Source organism: Arachis ipaensis, chromosome B2 (assembly GCF_059453495.1).
Source record: "Arachis ipaensis isolate K30076 ecotype BB chromosome B2, ASM5945349v1, whole genome shotgun sequence".
Classification (NCBI taxonomy): domain Eukaryota; kingdom Viridiplantae; phylum Streptophyta; class Magnoliopsida; order Fabales; family Fabaceae; genus Arachis; species Arachis ipaensis.
In genome coordinates this window covers 117,055,831-117,076,397 of record NC_142437.1, presented here as the reverse complement: position 1 = coordinate 117,076,397, position 20,567 = coordinate 117,055,831, and the positions used below count along the sequence as shown (strand labels likewise).

General features: G+C 30.9%; 2 protein-coding genes across 2 annotated transcripts; both read left to right on the top strand.

Annotated features, from left to right (window-relative positions):
* Positions 1 to 8,660: 8,660 nt before the first annotated feature.
* Positions 8,661 to 13,479, top strand: LOC148575343 (ATP-dependent DNA helicase 2 subunit KU80-like). Its single transcript, XM_088503955.1, has 12 exons — positions 8,661 to 8,946; positions 9,141 to 9,233; positions 9,356 to 9,407; positions 9,889 to 10,020; positions 10,420 to 10,823; positions 10,985 to 11,271; positions 11,373 to 11,568; positions 11,689 to 11,895; positions 12,261 to 12,428; positions 12,530 to 12,850; positions 12,980 to 13,110; positions 13,206 to 13,479. The coding sequence occupies exons 1-12, from the start codon at positions 8,932 to 8,934 to the stop codon at positions 13,261 to 13,263; spliced, it is 2,064 nt and encodes a 687-aa protein (XP_088360081.1). The 5' UTR covers positions 8,661 to 8,931; the 3' UTR covers positions 13,264 to 13,479.
* A 1,159-nt stretch (positions 13,480 to 14,638) lies between these two features.
* On the top strand, positions 14,639 to 17,235 carry LOC107625973 (glutathione S-transferase 2). Its single transcript, XM_088505045.1, has 8 exons — positions 14,639 to 14,797; positions 14,969 to 15,025; positions 15,128 to 15,213; positions 15,702 to 15,773; positions 16,351 to 16,404; positions 16,514 to 16,582; positions 16,708 to 16,769; positions 16,894 to 17,235. Exons 1-8 carry the CDS (start codon positions 14,728 to 14,730, stop codon positions 17,036 to 17,038), a joined length of 615 nt encoding a protein of 204 aa, XP_088361171.1. The 5' UTR covers positions 14,639 to 14,727; the 3' UTR covers positions 17,039 to 17,235.
* The last annotated feature ends 3,332 nt before the right edge of the window (positions 17,236 to 20,567 follow it).

Below are 20,567 nucleotides of genomic sequence, written 5' to 3'. Positions count from 1 at the left end.
TATATACATACATAAATATAAACAAAGATATGACCCTGAGTTCCAAGAGTTCTTCGCTTCATCAGCGTCTCCAAAATACAGAGTGGTGCTTCTCAACCTGCATCTGAAAAACTACAAATATTATATGGGATGAGAACTAGGGGTTCTCAGTATGGTTAAGGTACCCACATATATAATAAATAAGGTCCCGGAAAAGGTGAAGGCGATCCTAGAACCCCGACACTCAGATATGATATAATCTTAAAGGAAATAACTAAACCATAAAATTCGGTTATAACGCTCTAAGGTATCCAAGTCACAATAAAACTCTAACCCTTGCTTCCACTTTTACCTAACATAACATTCTAAGGCATTTTACCGCTTACTAATAAATCCTTGTTAACCAACCTTTACCACTGGTTCAACCAGTCACGGCCTAAGGCCCAAATAAACTCAACCCGACCTCCGGCCCAAATAAACTCAACCCGGTCTCTGGCCCTTTTCAAAACAATTTATCATTATTATCAGTCCACCACCAAAGTACCCAAAATAAAAATATAATCACAAACACAAGGAAATACAAGGCAAATATATTTAAATAACAGTTACAGCAAGTATCACAATTACCAGTTATACCTAATTTATCAGATAGGCAGACCAAAACAAGTATGCACACCTAAACAAAGCAAACAAATGCAACATGATGCAACCCTGTCCTACTGGCCGTGAGCTCACGTGTCGGTTAAATCGCCAGAACCCGACACATCTGGTAGCTAACCCAGACATTTGTCTCTAGGTTGCGCATGTCCAAGAGGATCATAAACGAAGGAGAGTGCCTTTCCACATCGAAGGAGTGTGCCTTTCCACCTTCTCCTGGAGGATATACGAAGGAGAGTGCCTTTCCACATCGAAGGAGTGTGCCTTTCCACCTTGCAACCAGAGAAGAATGTGGGAGAAACAATACGAAAGAGAGTGCCTTTCCATATTCCCCACATCCTCATCACGACAAGAGAGGAAACTTCTGTTCTCAACTTGCCATCCGAACATATTTTCAAGTTAACACGCAAGCGAGATCGCACCCAGACCTTGTCATCTCGACCATTTCGGCCACACACACATCTCGACCATTCCGGCCACACACAATCATCCCCAATCTTATCATTAACATCTCAATTTGGTTACTCTAGACCTTCCTTTACTTTCAAGTAACCTCCCTTTCCATTGCTTAATCTCATCATACCTCAATTTTAAACAATTCTCATGCATAACCTCAAGAAGGCCATCAACAATCTATCATTTATACACATTCATTATTCTCAATTTATCAACCATCATTAAATCATCATTTAACATTCAAATTTTCATTCTCAACATTAAACAACAAATTCATATTCAACTTGGTTCACAATTATCAACAAGGCACTAAGTAATTTACACCCTCGTATATTCATTCTTAGCCTATGGTCATCTAACCTAAGTTTTCACAAGACATTATATATTAAATACGAGAAACCAAAATCATACCTTGGCCGATTTCTACGTATTACCCGAGACAAGACCAAAGGCAACAAACACAGCCTCAAGGTTCCAAGATCTTCAAAACAATGATACTCAACCTCCACCAAGTCTCAAGTGTCCACAAATCAAGCTTCAATTTATATATATACACCTAATTTGATATCACCACATATGTATATATCCAAAATTTAATACCCAACACACAAAATTAAAGAATTAACTAGATTCTAGGATTCTCATCTAACCAACAAAAAATTGGGACAAGACTTGGCAAGTCCACCAAGTTAAATTGATTCTAAATACCAAAATTACACAAAATCTCAATACCCATTAACCCAAAAATGAAATCTGAATAGAAGGAAAAGGCTGGACACAAAAAAAAAGTTTTTTACCAAATTTTTCAATGGATTTTGTAGAGAATTTTGAGATGAACGCGTGGTCGTTGACGGCTCGTCAATCGGAACTCCGGATTGAAAGTTATTGAGAATTGAAATTGGACAAGGGTTTGCTTCTTCTTCTCTTCCCCCAAATTTGTTTTTTCAGTGTGTGTGGTGTTTGGCTGGGGAAGGAAGGTTGTTGCCTTCATTAAAGGGTGATTGAATTGGGCCTTGGGCTCAATACGGGTCCAGTTTGGTCTGTTTGGCCCAATCTTGGGCCAAATTATTTAAAACTAGTGTCAAAATTTTTATTTTAATTTTCTCTATCATACTAAACTATAAAAATCACATTTCTAATTATTTTGATTAATAATTAATTTATTAACTAATTATTCACTAATTATTCGGGGTTTACAATAATCCATGTGAATATTCATTGGACGATTTAGATATCTTTAGTCTTTCAAGGACTTTCATATAGATATCACGATCTAATGACCGTATAAGTAGGCTGTTACCACATTCATTAAATGCTAATGTAGTTTATGATATGTAGATAAACTGACCAAATAACGCAATGTTATCACATCCACTACAGGAGAATACGCTTCTTCATAATCTATATCGGGCCTTTGTGAAAAATCTTGTGCCATAAGTCGGGCTTTGTAGCGCACAACTTTATTTTTTTCATTTCATTTTCTCACAAATACCCATCGGTATCCAACTAGTTTTACATCTTCTGGTGTACGGACTACAGGTCCAAAGACTTCACGTTTTGCAAGTGAGTCTAGCTCAGCCTTCATGGCTTCTTCCCATTTTGACCAATCATTCCTTTGTCGACATTCTTCGACTGATCTTGACTCAAGACCCTTACTTTCATGCATGATATTTAATGCCACATTATATGCAAATATTTCATTGACAATTGTCTTATTTCGGTTCCATTTCTCTCCTGTAAAGACATAATTTATCGAGATCTCGTCATTTTCACAATTCTCAGGTACCTGAACGTCTTCTGGCGTTAAAACTATATCAGAATTTTGGACAACTGCATGTGTCTTTACTATGTCTTTTTCAACAGAAATAGTATTTACCTCTTTACTTTTTCGAGGATTTTTGTCTTTGGAACCGACAAGCCTGCCACACTTCTGGCGTGAATTTGTTTTAATGGCAATTTGTCCAACTGGGATATCAATTCAAATTGGGGTATTTTTTGCTGGTATATAAGATTTGGTTATTCTATTTGTATCAGAAAATGCATCAGGCAATTCATTTGCTATTCTTTGCAAATGCATGATATTTTGAATTTCTAGTTCACATTGCCTTGATCGAGGATCTAAATGCATCAAGGATGATGTATTCCAATTAAGTTCCTTTTTAGGAAGCTTATTCTCTCCCCCTAATGTTGAAAATTTTTATTCATCAAATTGACAATCCGCAAATTGGGCTTTAAATACATCTTCAGTTTGCATCTCAAGATACCTTACTATAGAGGAAGAATCATATCCAACATATATCCTCAGTTTTCTTTGGGGTCCCATTTTGGTGAAATTAGGTGGTGCAATGGGAACATATATCGCACACCCAAATATTCTTAAATGGGAAACATTTGGCTGCTGGCCAAAAGCTAATTGCATAGGAGAGAACTGATGGTAACTCATTGGCCTCAAACGAATAAGTGCTGCAACATGTAAAATAGCATGCTCCAAACCAAATTTGGGAGATTTGTTCTCATAAGTAAGGGTCTAGCAATTAATTGGAGGCGTTTAATAAGTGATTCTGCTAACCCATTTTGTGTGTGAACATGAGCTACTGGATGTTCAACACTTATTCCATTAGCCATACAATAAGCATCAAATGCCTGGGAAGTAAATTTACCAGCATTATCAAGACGAATTGCTTTGATTGGATTTTCTGAAAATTGTGCTTTTAATCGAATATTTTGAGCAAGTAATCTCGCAAACGCCAGGTTGCGAGAAGACAATAAGCACACATGTGACCATCTCGAAGATGCGTCTATTAGGACCATAAAATATCTAAAAGATCCACATAGTGAATGAATATGTCCACATATATCGCCTTGAATCCTTTCTAGGAATCCATGGGACTCAAATTCAATCTTTACTGGTGATGGCCTTAAAATTAACTTCCTTTGAGAACATGCAGCACAACAAAATTCACTAGATTTAAGAATCTTCTGGTTCTTTAGTGGATGCACATAGGAGTTTTCAATAATTCTCCGCATCATGGTTGTTCACGGATGACTCAATTGGTCGTGCCAAGTTATGAATTCATTTGGGCTAGTAAACTTCTGGTTTACAATGGCATGTGATTCAATTACACTAATCTAGGTATAATATAACCCAGATGAGAGTGAGAGTAATTTTTCTAATATAACATTTTTATTTAAATCATGAGTTGTGATACATAAGTACTCATGATTTCTCTCATTCATTGTCTCAATATGATATCCATTTCGGCGAATATCTTTGAAACTTAACAAGTTTCTTAGAGACTTTGTAGTCTGTAGACAATAGTGCATTATTTATTATGGATTTTGTTCCTCCAAGAAACAAAATTATAGCTCTTCCGGAGCCTTCTATTACATTGTCTGAGCCAATAATAGTATTAACATATTCTTCTTTGGCACAAGATGGGAAAATATATATTACTTTTAAGAATGGTATGCGAACTTGCACTATCCGCAAGGCAAATATCTTCACTATATGTCCTTGCCATTCTCTTCAAAGACAAATAATAATAATAAAATAAGAGAAGTATATGCACATAAAATTATTTTCTTGATTAAAAATATTTTTCTAAGAAGTATAGTATATACTAAAAATTTTATTATTATTATCTTGACACATTCAATAATTTTAAAATTTATAAATATTTTATTAAACATTATTTATATACATTATACTTGAAATTCAGATGCATAGAAAATAAAACTTAACAAGGAGTTCTTTACATTATTTATTTACATGAATACTTAACAATCTCACATATTAAACTATTCCATCATTGATCAAAAGACCAATATTTCCTTCAGGAACCTCAAAGAAATAAGATACATCATAATGAGCGGTGGAATTCTCAACAGCATCATTTGAAACGAAATTTGTTTCTTTTTCTTTGTCGTCTTTTTTCAAAGATATTTGATAAAGATCGACTAGATGCCTTAGGATATAACAGGTATGTGACCAATGGCCCTTTCCACCACAACGAAAGCATTTATCCTCAATTAATTTATTTTGTCCATTGTTTATTTCTTTATCCCACTTCTGGTGAGATCCTTTCTTGTGAACATAATTCCTTTTCCTTCCAATAATTTTTCTTGTTACCAAAACCTTGCCACTTACCTCTTTTGTGGTAATGATTTGCTGCATTTGTTTAAGGAAATGATGCGTCGCCAGCTGGACGCGCTTCATGATTTCTTAAAAGCAATTCATTGTTGCGTTCAGTAACAAGAAGGTAAGAAATTAACTCATAATATTTTTTAAATCCTTTTTCTCGATACTACTGCTGCAGGAGCACATTCGAGGCATGGAAGATTGAGAAAGTTTTCTTTAACATATCAGGTTTGAGAAAGTATCACCGTCTTTTGATTATTATATCTTTTTTCAAGGTATTTCCACAGATCTGCATGATATTTTATTGTGAGATATTTATTTTTCAATCCTTCGTCAAGATGATGACGAAGGAAAATCATGACTTTGACTTTATCTTTTTGGAATGCATTATTTTTAGTTTTAATGGTATCTCCAAAATCCATTGAATCAAGATGGATTTCAACATCTAATTTTCATGATAAATAGTTATTTCCAGATATATCAAGAGCATTAAATTCAAGATGAGAGAACATTGACATAATGAAAATTTGTTACTTGAGTCTTCCTAAAATTTGATCAGAGTCTCGTGCTGATAATGTGTTGTAAAATAAATAAAGAAGATGTACTAAATATAAAATAAAGATATGTAAATAGAAGACTCTAATATTAATATAATTAGCTCAATAATAATAATTTATATATGTATTTACTAATATTATATATTGTAATATATATATATATATATATATATATATATATATATATATATATATATATATATATATAAAGAGAGAGAAGTATTCAGTATAAAGAGAGAGAATGTTTGTTATTATTGATGTATATTATTCTTCATATCAGACTCTATTTATAGGCGTCCAAAAGTTAAAATTTCAGATGCAATTAACTTCAATCTTCTTTTAATAGTCTAAACTTTTCATTTAAAAAAGTTAGCCGCCAAAACATTAATGGACATTTACCTCATGCCTCATTACAATAATCTTATGGACTTATACAATTAGGGCAATACTATGGTGCTGAAATAAATTTTTTTGGAAATATTTCAAGTGCATCGAAAGTACCGGTACTCCAATTATTTTAACCGTTGATCTGAATTATAAAAAATATATATAATATATATTAATTGAAATCAACAGTTGAAACAGCTGGTGCACCGGTACTTCCCGGTACACTTGAAATGTTTCCAAATTTTTTTAACATCCACTGAAATGAGTCAACAAGATGAATTATTTACTTGCAAGTGTAGATAAAGACTGAGATAGTAGCAGCGGGTGTAAGATTGTGTCGGCTTGTGTTAGATTAATTATTTAATAAAGTATATTAATTTAGAAGCATGAACACATAATTAAAAAAGATAATATTTTTGTCTGTTTTTGTTGATAATGGGTATGGGCATGCCTTTCTTTTGGGTTGGAATAATAATAATAATAATAATAATAATAATAATAATAATAATAATAATAATAATAATAATAATAATAATAATGATAACAAATTTCACTCCTCTCCTTTAAAAAATATTAAAATAATATTTATTTTTTTATTTATAAAATATATATTTTATTCTCTTATAATTTTTAAAAAATTCTCTTTTAATCTATTTTAAATTTTTTGTATTAATTAATGTTAACTTTATCTATTTTTTAAAAAAAATAATTTTTTTTACAAAAATACTCTTTAACAAAAATTTATTTTTTGTCATTAAATTTTACTTACCAAAATATCGTTTAATAAATTATTTTTTATTAATTAAATTATATTTTTATTAAAATATTTAAAAAAATTAATAATTGAATTATTTTTTCTAAGATACTTTTCAATAATTTTTAATTATTAAATGGTGATTTTATTAAAATTTTTGTTAAAAATTATTTTTTTATTTTTTATTATTAATTTTTCGATATCAATATATATTATTTTAACATTAGATAAAAAAAATATTACCACTGTTAATATGTATAACTGTTAATATATATTGATATCGAAAAATAATTTTACTAAAAAAATTTTTATTTATGATTATCGGATTAGATATCTGAGTGTGAAACATTTAAGGTTTAGAATCTAAAATTTAGGATCATATAATTAGAATTTAATTATGAAAATTTACATTAGATAAATTGACTAACTCTAAACCTTCAACTAAGACCCTAAACCCTTGTCCTAAGAATTGGCTTAGCAACATTAGATAAATTTCTAGTTTTCTTAGTGCAATTACAGTATCAAAATATAAATTGTTGTATAATTTAATAAATTATATTTTACACCATCAAAAAAGTTTAGCTTAATTAAAATTTGTAATTATAATAGTTGTGCATTATATTTATCATTAAAATTATCTTAAAATATAATATTTAATTTATTATTAACATAAAAAATATATAATTAATTTGTTATGTGTACTTTGTTACAGTAATTTTATTATTATTTATTACTAACATAGAGTACTTTAATATTAAACATGAAAAATTAAATATTTTATTTACCATTTGTACAGTAGCATAACATATTCATTATTTTTTATTATTAAGATAAAAAATATATCAATATACTATTTATCTTTTGTACAGTATCATATTATTTTTATTATTATTTATTGTTAACATGAAAATATATAATGTTAATTATAAAAAATAAAATATTTTATTTATGATATGTACACAGTATGAAAATAAATTTGTTTACATGACTATTTAAAAAAGATAACTTTTAAATATTTATTATTCAATCTCTTATTTCAATCATTATTTTATATCAGAAACTCTAAATTTCAAATCTTAAATTATAAATCCTACTAACCTAAAATGATAAATCCTAAAACGTAATCCCTATTAAATTATAATTTAATAATTAAAAAATTATTAAAAAGTATCTTTGAAAAATAATTTAATTAAAAAAAATTTATTGAATAGTATTTTAATAAGCAAAATTTAATGACAAAAAATAAATTTTTTGCTAAAGAGTATTTTTATAAAAATAATTTATTTTTTTTTTGAAAAATGGATAAAATTAATATTAATTAATACAAAAAATTTAAAATAGATTAAAGAGAGAGTTTTTTAAAAACTATAAAATATATATATATATATATTTTACAAATAAAAAGAAAAAAAATATTATTTTAATATCTTTTAGAAAAAGAGAGTGAAATATTATTATTATTATTATTATTATTATTATCCCAACCCAAAATAATTTTTTGTTCAAAGTATAAATTCTCACAATAGCCCACCTGAAAAAAAAAAACAACATGCCCATATCCATTATCAACAAAAACAGACAAAAATATTATCTTTGTTAATTATGTGTTCATACTTCTAAATTAATATACTTTAATACTTTATTAAATAATTAATCCAACACAAACTGACACAATCTTATACTTGCTGCTACTCTCTCAATCTTTATCTACACTTGTAAGTAAAATAATACCACGCGTATAACTCATCTTATTGACACCTCGTTTCAGCCATGCTAAAAAAAATTTACTTCAGCACCCTAGCACTGCCCATACAGTTATACCGTCAATAAAATAATAATATAAGCCCAAAACATCTACGAAAAGTTTTATTTATTTTTATTTTAAATCGGTGATTTCTCATAAATATATTGAAGCGGGAACAAAGAAAAAACCGGAAGAGGAATCATTCATCTCAAACTCAACGCCTTCTTCTGCAAGCTTGATTCTTTTTCTCTTCTTCTCCATGGCTCGAAACAAGGTTCCATCTTTTCTCTCTTGTTTTCAATTTTTCTTCCCGTTTTCATTCCCCAACACTATAAGGATTTTAGGGTTTTTCTTCTATAATCTATACCAACTGAAAAGCCTAATACCCCATTTTAAAAAATTTAAACTTTTCACTATTTTTGAATGCATAGATGTATATTTTCTTGTAAATGCTGTAATCAAATGCAGGAAGCTTTGGTTTTGCTGCTGGATGTGGGGCCATCCATGCACTCTGTTATTCCTGAAATTGAAAAAGTTTGTTCCATGCTTGTGGAAAAGAAGGTTGCTATATTTATTTCTCCTTTGTCATTCCTTGCCCACCTTGTGTTTGATGTTTGTCTTCAAAGAGCTGAAACCTGTAACATTAAAATGACCTTTTCCCCCTTCTTTTGATGAGTGTGCAGCTGATCTTTACCAAATATGATGAAGTGGGTGTTGTCTTATTTGGAACAGAAGGTGCTCTCTTTGACCCTTATGATGCAAACCTACAATGCACCATTATCACCATTCAGTTAGTGTTTATTATCATGTCATATGGCATAAAGTTCTAAATTGCAATGCAGGAATAACAGCAATTCAGTATTTTGCTCATAATTGGGGTTGGTAATAAGAATCGAATGGTGACATTGTTTTCTTGTACCAAAAGATGTTAGTTATTTGTGATGATAAAATGGAGACTAAGAAGTCCATGGTTCTTATTTGATTATCTTGTAGCAATGTTTATTGTGTTTCAGTCTCATTCTTGTAGAATCTTCACACTGATTTATTCACTGTACCGAGTTTGTTTTTCCCGTGGAGTTTTACTATTATGCTTACAATTAAATGGGTTGATGGAAGTTTCCTTCAAATCGTTTCTTTGATTTGATAATTCATTTTTTTCTTTCCATGAAGTGATTCAAAGGCCTTCCTCACCCATGTTTATGTCGAAATTTCCCAGATACTGATAACGAACTTACGGAAGAAGTTGGAGGATATCAACATGTTGTGGTTTTGAAAAATATTAAAGTTGTGGAGGGAGATATTGTTGAGGCTCTACAGCAACTGCCTCGAGGAGCTACACATGGTGATTGTATCCATGAAGTTCATGATTCTATACGTTGGAAGCTTTAATTATTTATTTATATATTTAACGAAAGAATTTTATGCTCTAACATTTTGACCGTTTACTAAAACATTCATACTATTTGACTTTAGATGGTAAAATTTTTCCTGATTTGTCCTGTGTAATATTCTGCACCACTTGTGCCTTGTTATTGATTTGTTCAACCCCACCTCCAAACATTGGTATATACTCAGTTTATCTTTTCCTGAGCTCTATTCTGTTTCTGTTAATAAAATTGAAGCGATATCAGCTGTAGTATTACTTTGAAAGTTCATTCATTTCACTAGCAGTAAGTTGACTCTGGCTGGTGGATTTTGAGTGATTAACTGCCATATTGTGGTTTGAATACCTTGACTGTGATGTTAGTTCTTGATGCTATTATTGTTGGCATGGATATGCTGATAAAAAAGTTTGGAGAAACTAACAAGGGAAAGAAGCGTCTATGTCTTATTACAAATGCACAATGTCCAATAAAAGAGCCATTTGAAGGAACAAAAGAGGAACAAGTGACCACCATTGCTAAACAAATGATCGTCCATGGTATGAGGATGGAAAGTATAATTCTGAGAGGAAAGCTTAGTCAAGATGCAAATAAGAAAATAATGGACGAGAACGATCAACTGTTACGTATTTTTTCAACAGAAACTTCTGCAAGGTCAACATATGTGGAGAATCCAGTTTCTTTGCTTGGTGCTCTTAGAACCCGAAATATAACTCCATCCACAATCTTTAAAGGGGATCTTGAATTAAGCCCAAAACTGAGGATTAAGGTGAGATATTCATAGCCCTATTGGCCGTGCCCATCAATGCAGATAAAGATTATGTTCTTGACATGTTTTTTTCATTATCTCATTACTTTGGTGATTAATGTTCCTATGCCACTTACAAACTTTTTATGTACATGATTATTGAATGCTGAAGTTTTGAACAGGTTTTGGTATACAAGAAAACAGCAGAAGAAAAGTTTCCAACTCTCAAGAAATTTTCTGATAAGGCTGCTTCAACCGATAAATTTGCTACACATGAAGTCAAAGTGGATTATGAATACAAGAGTTCTCAAGAACCTGATAAAGTTGTCCCGCCAGATCAAAGAATTAAAGGTTATCGATATGGGCCTCAAATAGTTCCCATATCCCAAGCTGAGTGGGATGCTGTTAAGTTCAAACCAGAAAAAGGTCTGAAGCTTTTAGGATTTACTGATTCCTCCAATGTATTGAGGTAAAATTGTATATGCTTTATTTGATTTGAATTTGGCGATGGAGATTTTCTTACTCTGTTTCTTCTGTTTCTTTTCTTTTCTCCTAAACCATCCGATAAAGACACCAATACATGAAAGATGTCAATGTCTTCGTAGCTGAAACAGGAAATACAAAAGCCACACTTGCACTTTCTTCGCTAGCAAGGGCTATGAAGGAAATGAATAAAGTGGCAATACTACGTTGTGTTTGGAGACATGGACAAGCGAATGTCGTCATTGGGGTCCTGACGCCCAATCTATCTGATAAGGAAAATATTGTGCGTTTTTTCCATCTCTTTTTATTTTTTTAATTTATTTTTTAATTGGTCTACTTCCACTGACATGATTTCTGGATTTGTTTTGAAATTATTCCTTTGTTGCATGGTCATGCTGTGCAGCCTGATTCGTTATACTTCAATGTACTACCTTTTGCTGAGGATGTGCGAGAGTTTCAATTCCCTTCTTTCAGTAATTTCCCTGCACCGATACAGCCAAATGAACAACAGCTAGAGGCCGCGGCTAACTTGGTAAAAATGCTTGATCTTGCACCACAAGGAAAAGAGGAAGTTCTGCTACCTGATTTTACACCAAATCCAGTCCTAGAGGCATGAATTCCGTCACTTATGTTTTCTAGTTTATCTCCTGTGTTTCATTCATTCCCTCTTTTTTTTTTTCTTATTTATTTTTTTAAAGAATATTATGATTTTGATATTCATGACATGGGATTTCTTTATCTAATGTTTGTTGCTTGTGGGCTGTGAATTTGTATTTTCCGAATTTTTCGATAATGCTTTGTCCTTGCTATCCTTCTTATCTGAGCCAATCACCTATTACCCCCATTGTATAAAAGTTAGCATCATGATGAACTTGAAGGGTACAATAGAGATTTCAAATTTAGCATATGCACCTCCAAAAATGGAAGGTAACCTTGAGATAAAGCTAACATAAGAATGTTCATATATCTTTTCAGCGCTTTTATCGCTATCTTGAGCTCAAGTCAAAGCATGCAGATGCTGCAGTACCCCCTCTTGATGATACGCTCAAGAAAATCACAGAACCTGATGATGAGCTCCTTCAACAAAACAAATCTGTGATAGAAAAATTTCGTCGGTCTTTTGAACTAAAGGAAAATCCGAGGGTAAGACGTGTTTTCGTGCCTAGTTTATACAAAACATCAAACTTCTTTTACATTATACGAACATTGTATATCTTTCATGTTTGAATTGAACTGTCTTACAGCATAAAAAGTCAAGGCGTTTATTGAGAGAGGAAAGATATGGTTCCAGTGAGGAAAATAGTAAAGGAGAAATACCTGCTCTGGCTTCGAATCTCATTGAAGATAAGTCAAATGTTGAAGTCGACAACATTGGAGATCTGACTCCTGTACAAGATTTTGAAGCCATGTTTGCGCGCAGAGATAATCCAGATTGGGTTGTAAAAGCAATTGATGCTATGAAAAATAAAATTCATGATCTCATAGAGGATTCCCACGAAGGCGATAACAATTCGAAAGCATTGGAATGTTTAGCTGCGCTCCGCAAGGGATGTATCAATGAGCAGGTAATCTATCTTCCTCGCTTTTGCAACATAGAGCCAAGTCATGACTTTCCATGTCTAACCAATTTTTATTCCTCTATTATTCCTCTTGGTTGTATTTGGAGTCAATGATAACTTTTTTTTTCTGTGAAGGAACCGAAACAGTTCAACAATTTCCTTCGCGATCTTTGGAGTTTCTGTCAAGAGAAGAACCTTCATGGTTTCTGTGATTCTCTTTCTTCAAAAGGAATCACCTTGATCCCCAAATCAGAAGCTGCAGACAGGTTTTGTGATTTCTTTTTTTATCTTTTTCTTGGTTGGACCATTTAAAATTCAATGTTTCTTCTTCAATAACTTGTTATTTGGTTTAACTTTACAGTGAAGTTACTGAAGATGAAGCAAGAAGTTTCTTAGTCAAATCTCAGCCAAAAGTTTGAATGATTACTTAACTGGATGTGTTGAAATATTTAGGTCCTTTCTTTCTTGTATAAGCATCTCTGTTAGGCTACTGTAACAATACATTGTAAATATTATTTGTACTCTAGCCTTAGATTACTGCACTTGATTTTCTTCATTAGAAACAGAGTTTTTAACCCTTATTGCCCTATTTCACTAAGATATTATTATTATTGAAATCCCTTAATACAGTTAAACACAATTTTAGAAAGTGTTAATAATAGTATTTAGAGAAAATGACAAATAGGTTTTGACATTTTGATTTCCAGACATTTAAATTTTCGAAGATTTAAAAATACATTTAGGTTTCTGACCATTTTAAAATTTGGGCATATCAATCCTTCATGTTTATTTGGTCTATCAGATCCAACAAAAGAAATCAAATGTGACTCTTGTTGTACTGACTTGGTTGATATGGATGTACACATAGAAGAGTTTGAGTTTTTAAAATAAGACAAATTAGGTTCAGAGTTGATGTGTCCAGATTTTGTCCAGATTTTAAAAAGGTTAGAAACTTAAATGTATTTTTAAATTCTCAACTATTTAAATGTTTGTGGACCGTCAGGGATCAGTTTGTCTTTTTTTTCTAGTATTTATATATGAGAAATATTTGGTAACTAATTTTTTTATTTTTGTTTTATATTTGAACTAACACTATTTAACTTTCTAATTTTTATCTAATTAGTTTTTTATAAAATATACTCTGTTTTTTTAATGATAGCTAAATTTAGACACAACTAACATTTTCATATGATATTTTTTCTCTCATACTTATACAATGTTAAAGTTTATTCAATCTCAACAAATCTAAATTAGATTAGTTAGCTACTAGTTAAACTGATGGAATTTTTGCACCAAAGGCAAAAACCCCATAGAATGTCACTTTTGCAAATTTGACTTTGATACATAAATAGTGTTTGCAAAAAAGCAATTACATGATACAAAATCAATCTAATGAAATTCAGTGTCACGTGGGTTTAATTAAACTGTAATTCCTTGTAGATTGGCTTGATTCATTAACTAATTTTCAATTAAATTTTTAATAGATTCTATTTTTCAATCTCATCTAATTTTATTAAGCAACAATTTACTCAATTTAGTCGAGGTGTCCAATTATATTAAATATTAAATCATTCTTACTATTTGAACGAGCTTATGTTAGACATATTAAAAAAAGAGAGCAGAAAGAAAAAAACACATCTATTATTCATACAGTAGAGATTAGTCCACAACCATATCCATATGTATAAGAAATTTTCACACGTGTCATAAGTCAAAGGTCAAACTGCTTGACACAGTGACACTTGTCAAAGTAGAAATGTTTGACCATATAGAACAAAAAAGAACACCGCAAAGTAGATTCAAGTGTAAATTACTTAATCTAGCATCTACCATTGGAGTGTAGCTGACTAGGAATCAGTTTCTCCATTACTACTACTACTACCATGATTGTGTTGTACTCTTATTGGTTAAGCTCATGCTCATGGCGTATCCGCTTTGCTTTGTGCCTCAAAGGTAAAGCTTTGGGATTTTGATTTGCAAATTTGTCTTAAAAATATGTTCTTTATTTCTAGAGAGTTCAGAAATTGCAGCTCTATGCTAATCTTTGAATTTATTTATTTAACTTGGGACAAGTAATGTAGACTTTATTTGATTTTGGTTTCTCTATTGATCTGAAATGAATAGGGATTCCTTATGAGTATAAAGCAGTGGATCTTGTAAAAGGGGAACAGTTTAGTCCAGGTGAATGCATAGTTAGAGTACATGTGTATCAAAGGAAAAAAAAATTGACTTTTACTGTTGAATGTATTGAATTAGAATCAATAATCTATGCTTGAATTTCAGAGTTTGAGAAATTGAACCCTCTCCATTGTGTTCCGGTATTAGCTGATGATCATGTGGTGGTTTCAGACTCTTATGCAATATTTCTGGTATGTTTAATGCTAGCAATTTGTTAGAAAAATACTTGGTTGCGTGGTTTCTGTTTTCATTTTCTGTTTTTTTCAGTGTTTTTTTGCTTTTAAAATCTTGAGAAGGAAAACAATGAAATCTGTTGATTTCTCAGTCATATCATTGTAGAGTTTAATTTTGATGCTCTATTAGTATAATACTTACCCAGTGGTTCGATCACATTCGTTTTTTTGACATCTATTCACGCGGTTAACGTGAAAATGAGTTATTTTTGCTCACGTAGAATTACGTAATTAAATGTACATGTAAAATATTTTGCACTGGCCATCAAAATTAAATTCATTATTGTATCAAGCTTAATGATGGCCCTTAAGTGGGAAAATTATTAAAATTTTCTGATACTTGAATTTCGTTTTGATGCATGTCACTGATTATGGTTTGGTGTTCTTTGTTCAAATTTATACCAAAACAATAAAATAATGTCTTCCGCTTCGTCCTTTTTTATTAGTATTTGGAGGAAAAGTATACTCAAAAGCCACTTTTGCCAGTTGATCCTCAGATCCGAGCTCTCAATCTTCAGGTAAATTTTGGTATGATTGAAATTTTCGATTAGTAACAACTAACATGAATGCTTCTTGAATCGATGTTCATTACTTCATTTAAGCCTACTGGTTTAGCATCTTCTAAAAGAATTCAATAGGAACAAATCAAATCATCTTGAGAATTATTATAGTAGAGAGAATATTATAAATAAAACCTTCTTATAAATATTCTGATATATAGCTTCTACAGAATGCAATACATATATAAAGGAACAAGAAAACCATGCATTGTAAGCATTTTCAACTAGTTCTTGATTCTGTAATCCAATCTGTAATGGATAATAGTTGAATTTTGCATGATGTTAGATATATAGCCATTTGTGTGTCTCTTACTATCAGCTTGAACTTTTAGAACAAGTAGTTTCACGACATGGTATAAAAGTTTCTATAACCAAAAAGATCTAGAATTCAATTTAGCATTTTTCAAAAGATGATCTTGCATGAGTAGACGTGATAGAGATATAACCGTTCATATACCTGCATTTATTACATTATTACATGGTCATATCATCGAGGCCTCGTATCATCTAATGCTTATACTGTATTGTTTCACAGATAGCAAGTATGATTAACTCCAGCATTCAACCTTATCATATGATTAGTGCTTTGGTATATCTTCTTTTCATTTGAAATGCTTGGATTGCCTCTATGCACACAAAATGTTTTTGCAATTTTTGACATTTTTCATTTATCTGATTTCCTTTTTCCTAATAGAAAGATATGGAGAAAATGTTTGGTGCTGAAACAAAACAGTGGGCACAATATAAGATTGACAAAGGTTTCTTGGGTAATTAAGCACAATTTTACCACACTAAGATATGTATATATGGCATGTCCTTTGCAGTTTGAAATTGTTTCAAAATCTTTTCTTATAATTGACCAATATATATATATGTGTGTGTGTGTGTGCAGCTCTTGAGAAGTTATAGAAGGATGTTGCTGGAAAATATGCAACAGGAGAACATATCTACATGGTGCACTTCTTGTTGCTCTTAAAGATTAAAGATATCATACTAAAAGATGCATATCTAACAAAGTGTTTTTTTTTTTTTTTTTTTTTGAATTTTTCTTTTTGAAAAAAAAACTTGTAATGTGCAGGCTGATGTATTCTTGGCTCCACAGATTATGCAAGCAGTTAATAGGTTTGATATGGGTTAATACTCAAATTGTCCCTGAAAGATTACGCGATCTTCATTTTCGTCCTCGAATGATTTTTTTAATCAAATTAGTCCCTGAAAGATAAAAAATAAGTCAAATTAGTCCTTCTGTCAGTCAGGCGATGACGTGGCACGTTAAGTGCCACGTGGCAGGTCAGCGACACGTGGCATACCCAGGTCAACACCACGTGTCACTTGACATGTAAAAAAGATTTTTATAGTCAAAATAATCCTTGAAAGTCTAGACGTAAGTCATTTTCATTCCTCAAATTTTAAAAATTAGTCAAACTAGTCCTTATATAATTTTTTTTTTCTTCATAATATTATATTTGAAATATTTTTTGATACTACTAATTTTAATAGAAATGTAATTGACAAACAAAACATTAGTAATTGTATCTTTTCTTCTTAAAAATTTTTTCCAATAAAATTATCTCTTTCCTTTAATTCTTCTCAAAATCTCTCTTATTCTTTTCTATTCCAAAATATTTTTCTTACATACATTTTACTAGAATATATATATATATATAACTTTGTTTAGTTTAACATACATAAATTTTGATTTCGAGCATATAACTTTGTTTAGGTTAATAAATACATATATTATGTATTTATTAACCTAAACAAAGTTATATGCTCGAAATCAAAATTTATGTATGTTAAACTAAACAAAGTTATACCACTATTTTTTTTCTACATTTTTTTTTGTCCATTACGGTATTACTTACGTATAGAATGTAATGATAGTAATACTTAGAGTCAAAATTTGTGGATCTTCTTAAATTTTGACTCTAAGTATCACTATCATTACATCCTATATGTAAGTAATACCGTAATGGAAAAACAAATATGTAGCAGAAAAAAAATAGTGGTATAACTTTGTTTAGGTTAACATACATAAATTTTGATTTTGAGCATATAATTTTGTTTAGGTTAATAAATACATACATTTCAATTTTGAGTGTATATATATATATATTCCAGTAAAATGTATGTAAGAAAAATGTTTTAGAATAGAAAAGAATAAGAGATTTTGAGAAGAATTAAAGGAGAGAGATAATTTTATTGGAAAAAATTTTTAAGAAGAAAAGATACAATTACTAATGTTTTGTTTGTCAATTACATTTCTATTAAAATTAGTAGTATCAAAAAATATTTCAAATATAATATTATGAAGAAAAAATAAAAAAAACTTATATAAGAACTAGTTTGACTAATTTTTAAAATTTGAGGGATGAAAATGACTTACGTCTGGACTTTCAAGGATTATTTTGACTATAAAAATCTTTTTTACATGTCAACTGACACGTGTGTCAGTGGCGTGCCACGTGTCGCTGACCTGCCACGTGGCGTTGACCTGCCACGTGGCGTTGACCGTGGCGTTGACCGTGGCGTTGACCTGCCACGTGGCACTTAACGTGCCACATCATCGCCTAACTGACAGAATGACTAATTTGACTTATTTTTTATCTTTCAGGGACTAATTTGATTAAAAAAATCATTCGAGGACGAAAATGAATATCGCGTAATCTTTCGGGACGAATTTGAGTATTAACCGGTTTGATATTGATATGGTAAAGTATAAAGTAAATAGACAAAAGTACACTTGATAGAATTTGGGATAGACTAAAGTACACACAAGATTGTAAACATCAAAGTACACCCGGAAAATTGTTTTCGATGGACAACATTGTCATGCCGTTAATGATTTTGTAAGACTTAGGGGCGTATTTTCAACTAAATCATCATGTGTTTCTTTTTTTCATACATATATTTCACACTTCTTTCTTTAACGTCAGTATTATTATTGTTGCCATTACGGTCGTCGTCGTTGTTGTTATTATTGTAACTGTTGTTATTATTGTTATTCCTACTGGTGTTGTTATTGTTGTTTAATTTATTCACTTTTTTTTTCATCCTCTTTTATTATCATTATTATTATCGTCTTGGTCGTCTTTATTATCTTCTTCTTCTATATATATTCATAAAACTAGAGTATGAAAATTTTAATGCACAACATATAAATTTTGGAGCAGAGCTCAGAAAATTTTAGTATAAAACACAAAAATTTTCGGAAGATCACATGTCGAGACTATCGACACCCAATCAACAAAGTAAAATAAAATACGCACTACAGTCAAAACATTAACACTCAACTAACAAAATACACTCAGTTAGGGGTGGCAAAATGAATAGTCCGCCCTACCAAAGACTTCATCAATAAAAAAGCCCATCGTGCGTGCCAAGTAAAGTGGACTCAAAATACCAGTCAGGCCTGGTTTTTATGACGGATTGGCGGGCTAACCTGCTTAACATTTAAAAAAAATAATAAACATATGAAAATTAAAAAATTAAATATAAATAAAAAATAGTCAAATTATAATACAATTTTTTCACTATCTTCTTTTAAATTTTTAACTTTAATAAAATTATTCAAAATAATATCTATAAATTGAATCATCTTTATTTTAATAAATAAGTCACATAATTTCAGTATATATATAAAAATCTAAAATAAATAAATAAAGTGAATTACAAAAAGAAGAACAAAAAGAAAAAAAATGAAAAATTTATGTTTAAAAATTATATGATTGTTAATTTTTGTATAATTAATCACTTTTTTATTATAAAAAAATCTTTGGCACCAAAACTCGCAGGTTTAGCGCAGTTTTTCGATATTGACAAGTTCAAAATCATAGCGTTTTTTGCTTTTGTTGGCGGATTCGACGAGTTCAGCCCGTTGTGTTACCTCTATGCATAGCACATAAATTTTAGTTGCAGTACAAAATTTTTTTGACAACATACTAAACATATTGACTTGGCAACTAACAAAATACATTTGCAGTAAAATTTTATGTGTTAGGTGCAAAAAATTCTGTGCTATATATAAATGATTTTTACTAAGTTTGTGTGATGTGCAAAAATTTTTGTGGGATTTTTTTATATAAATTAAATAATTCTATTATTTACCGATATAAACAATTTTCAACGTTTTTACCAAATTGCGTCGCATCTCATATTTCGTTTACACTGCATTTCGTTTACAGTGAGAACGAAATACGTGTAAAATAAATTCGTTTACACGGTAAATGAAATACATGTAAAATTAATTTGTTTACTGTGTAAAGGAAATACGTAGGATAAATTTTCAGCAGCTATAAACGGACGTGCAACCCATTGTTATTCTTCACAACAAGTTCACTACTTCTCCTACACCTTATTTTTTCGCAAATTAGCCATAATGTCTAGTAGTAGCGGATATTTGGTTGTATGTGTGTATCCCAATTGTCTTATGAGAAATGGTGATAATGAGGTCGTGTTTGAGTGTGAGAATCCCGTGTTGTTGCGCACACAGCGAGTTGCCTCGTTGTCGGAGCTGCATAGTCTGATATTGAGGAACGTCGCTGATAGTGGGAGAAAAGAGGTCGGACGGGTAGGGTATAGGCTACTAGTACTGATGGAAAATGGAAATTTTTTATTTTGTCTGTTTTGGCTGCATGGCGACGAACATGTGCGGCTGATGTTTGACATCCATGGTAGAATCATGGCCGAACAAGTGATGGAGGCATGGAGCTCTCCGCAGAGGTTGGTGATGTTGGTGGTAGTGAATCTGGA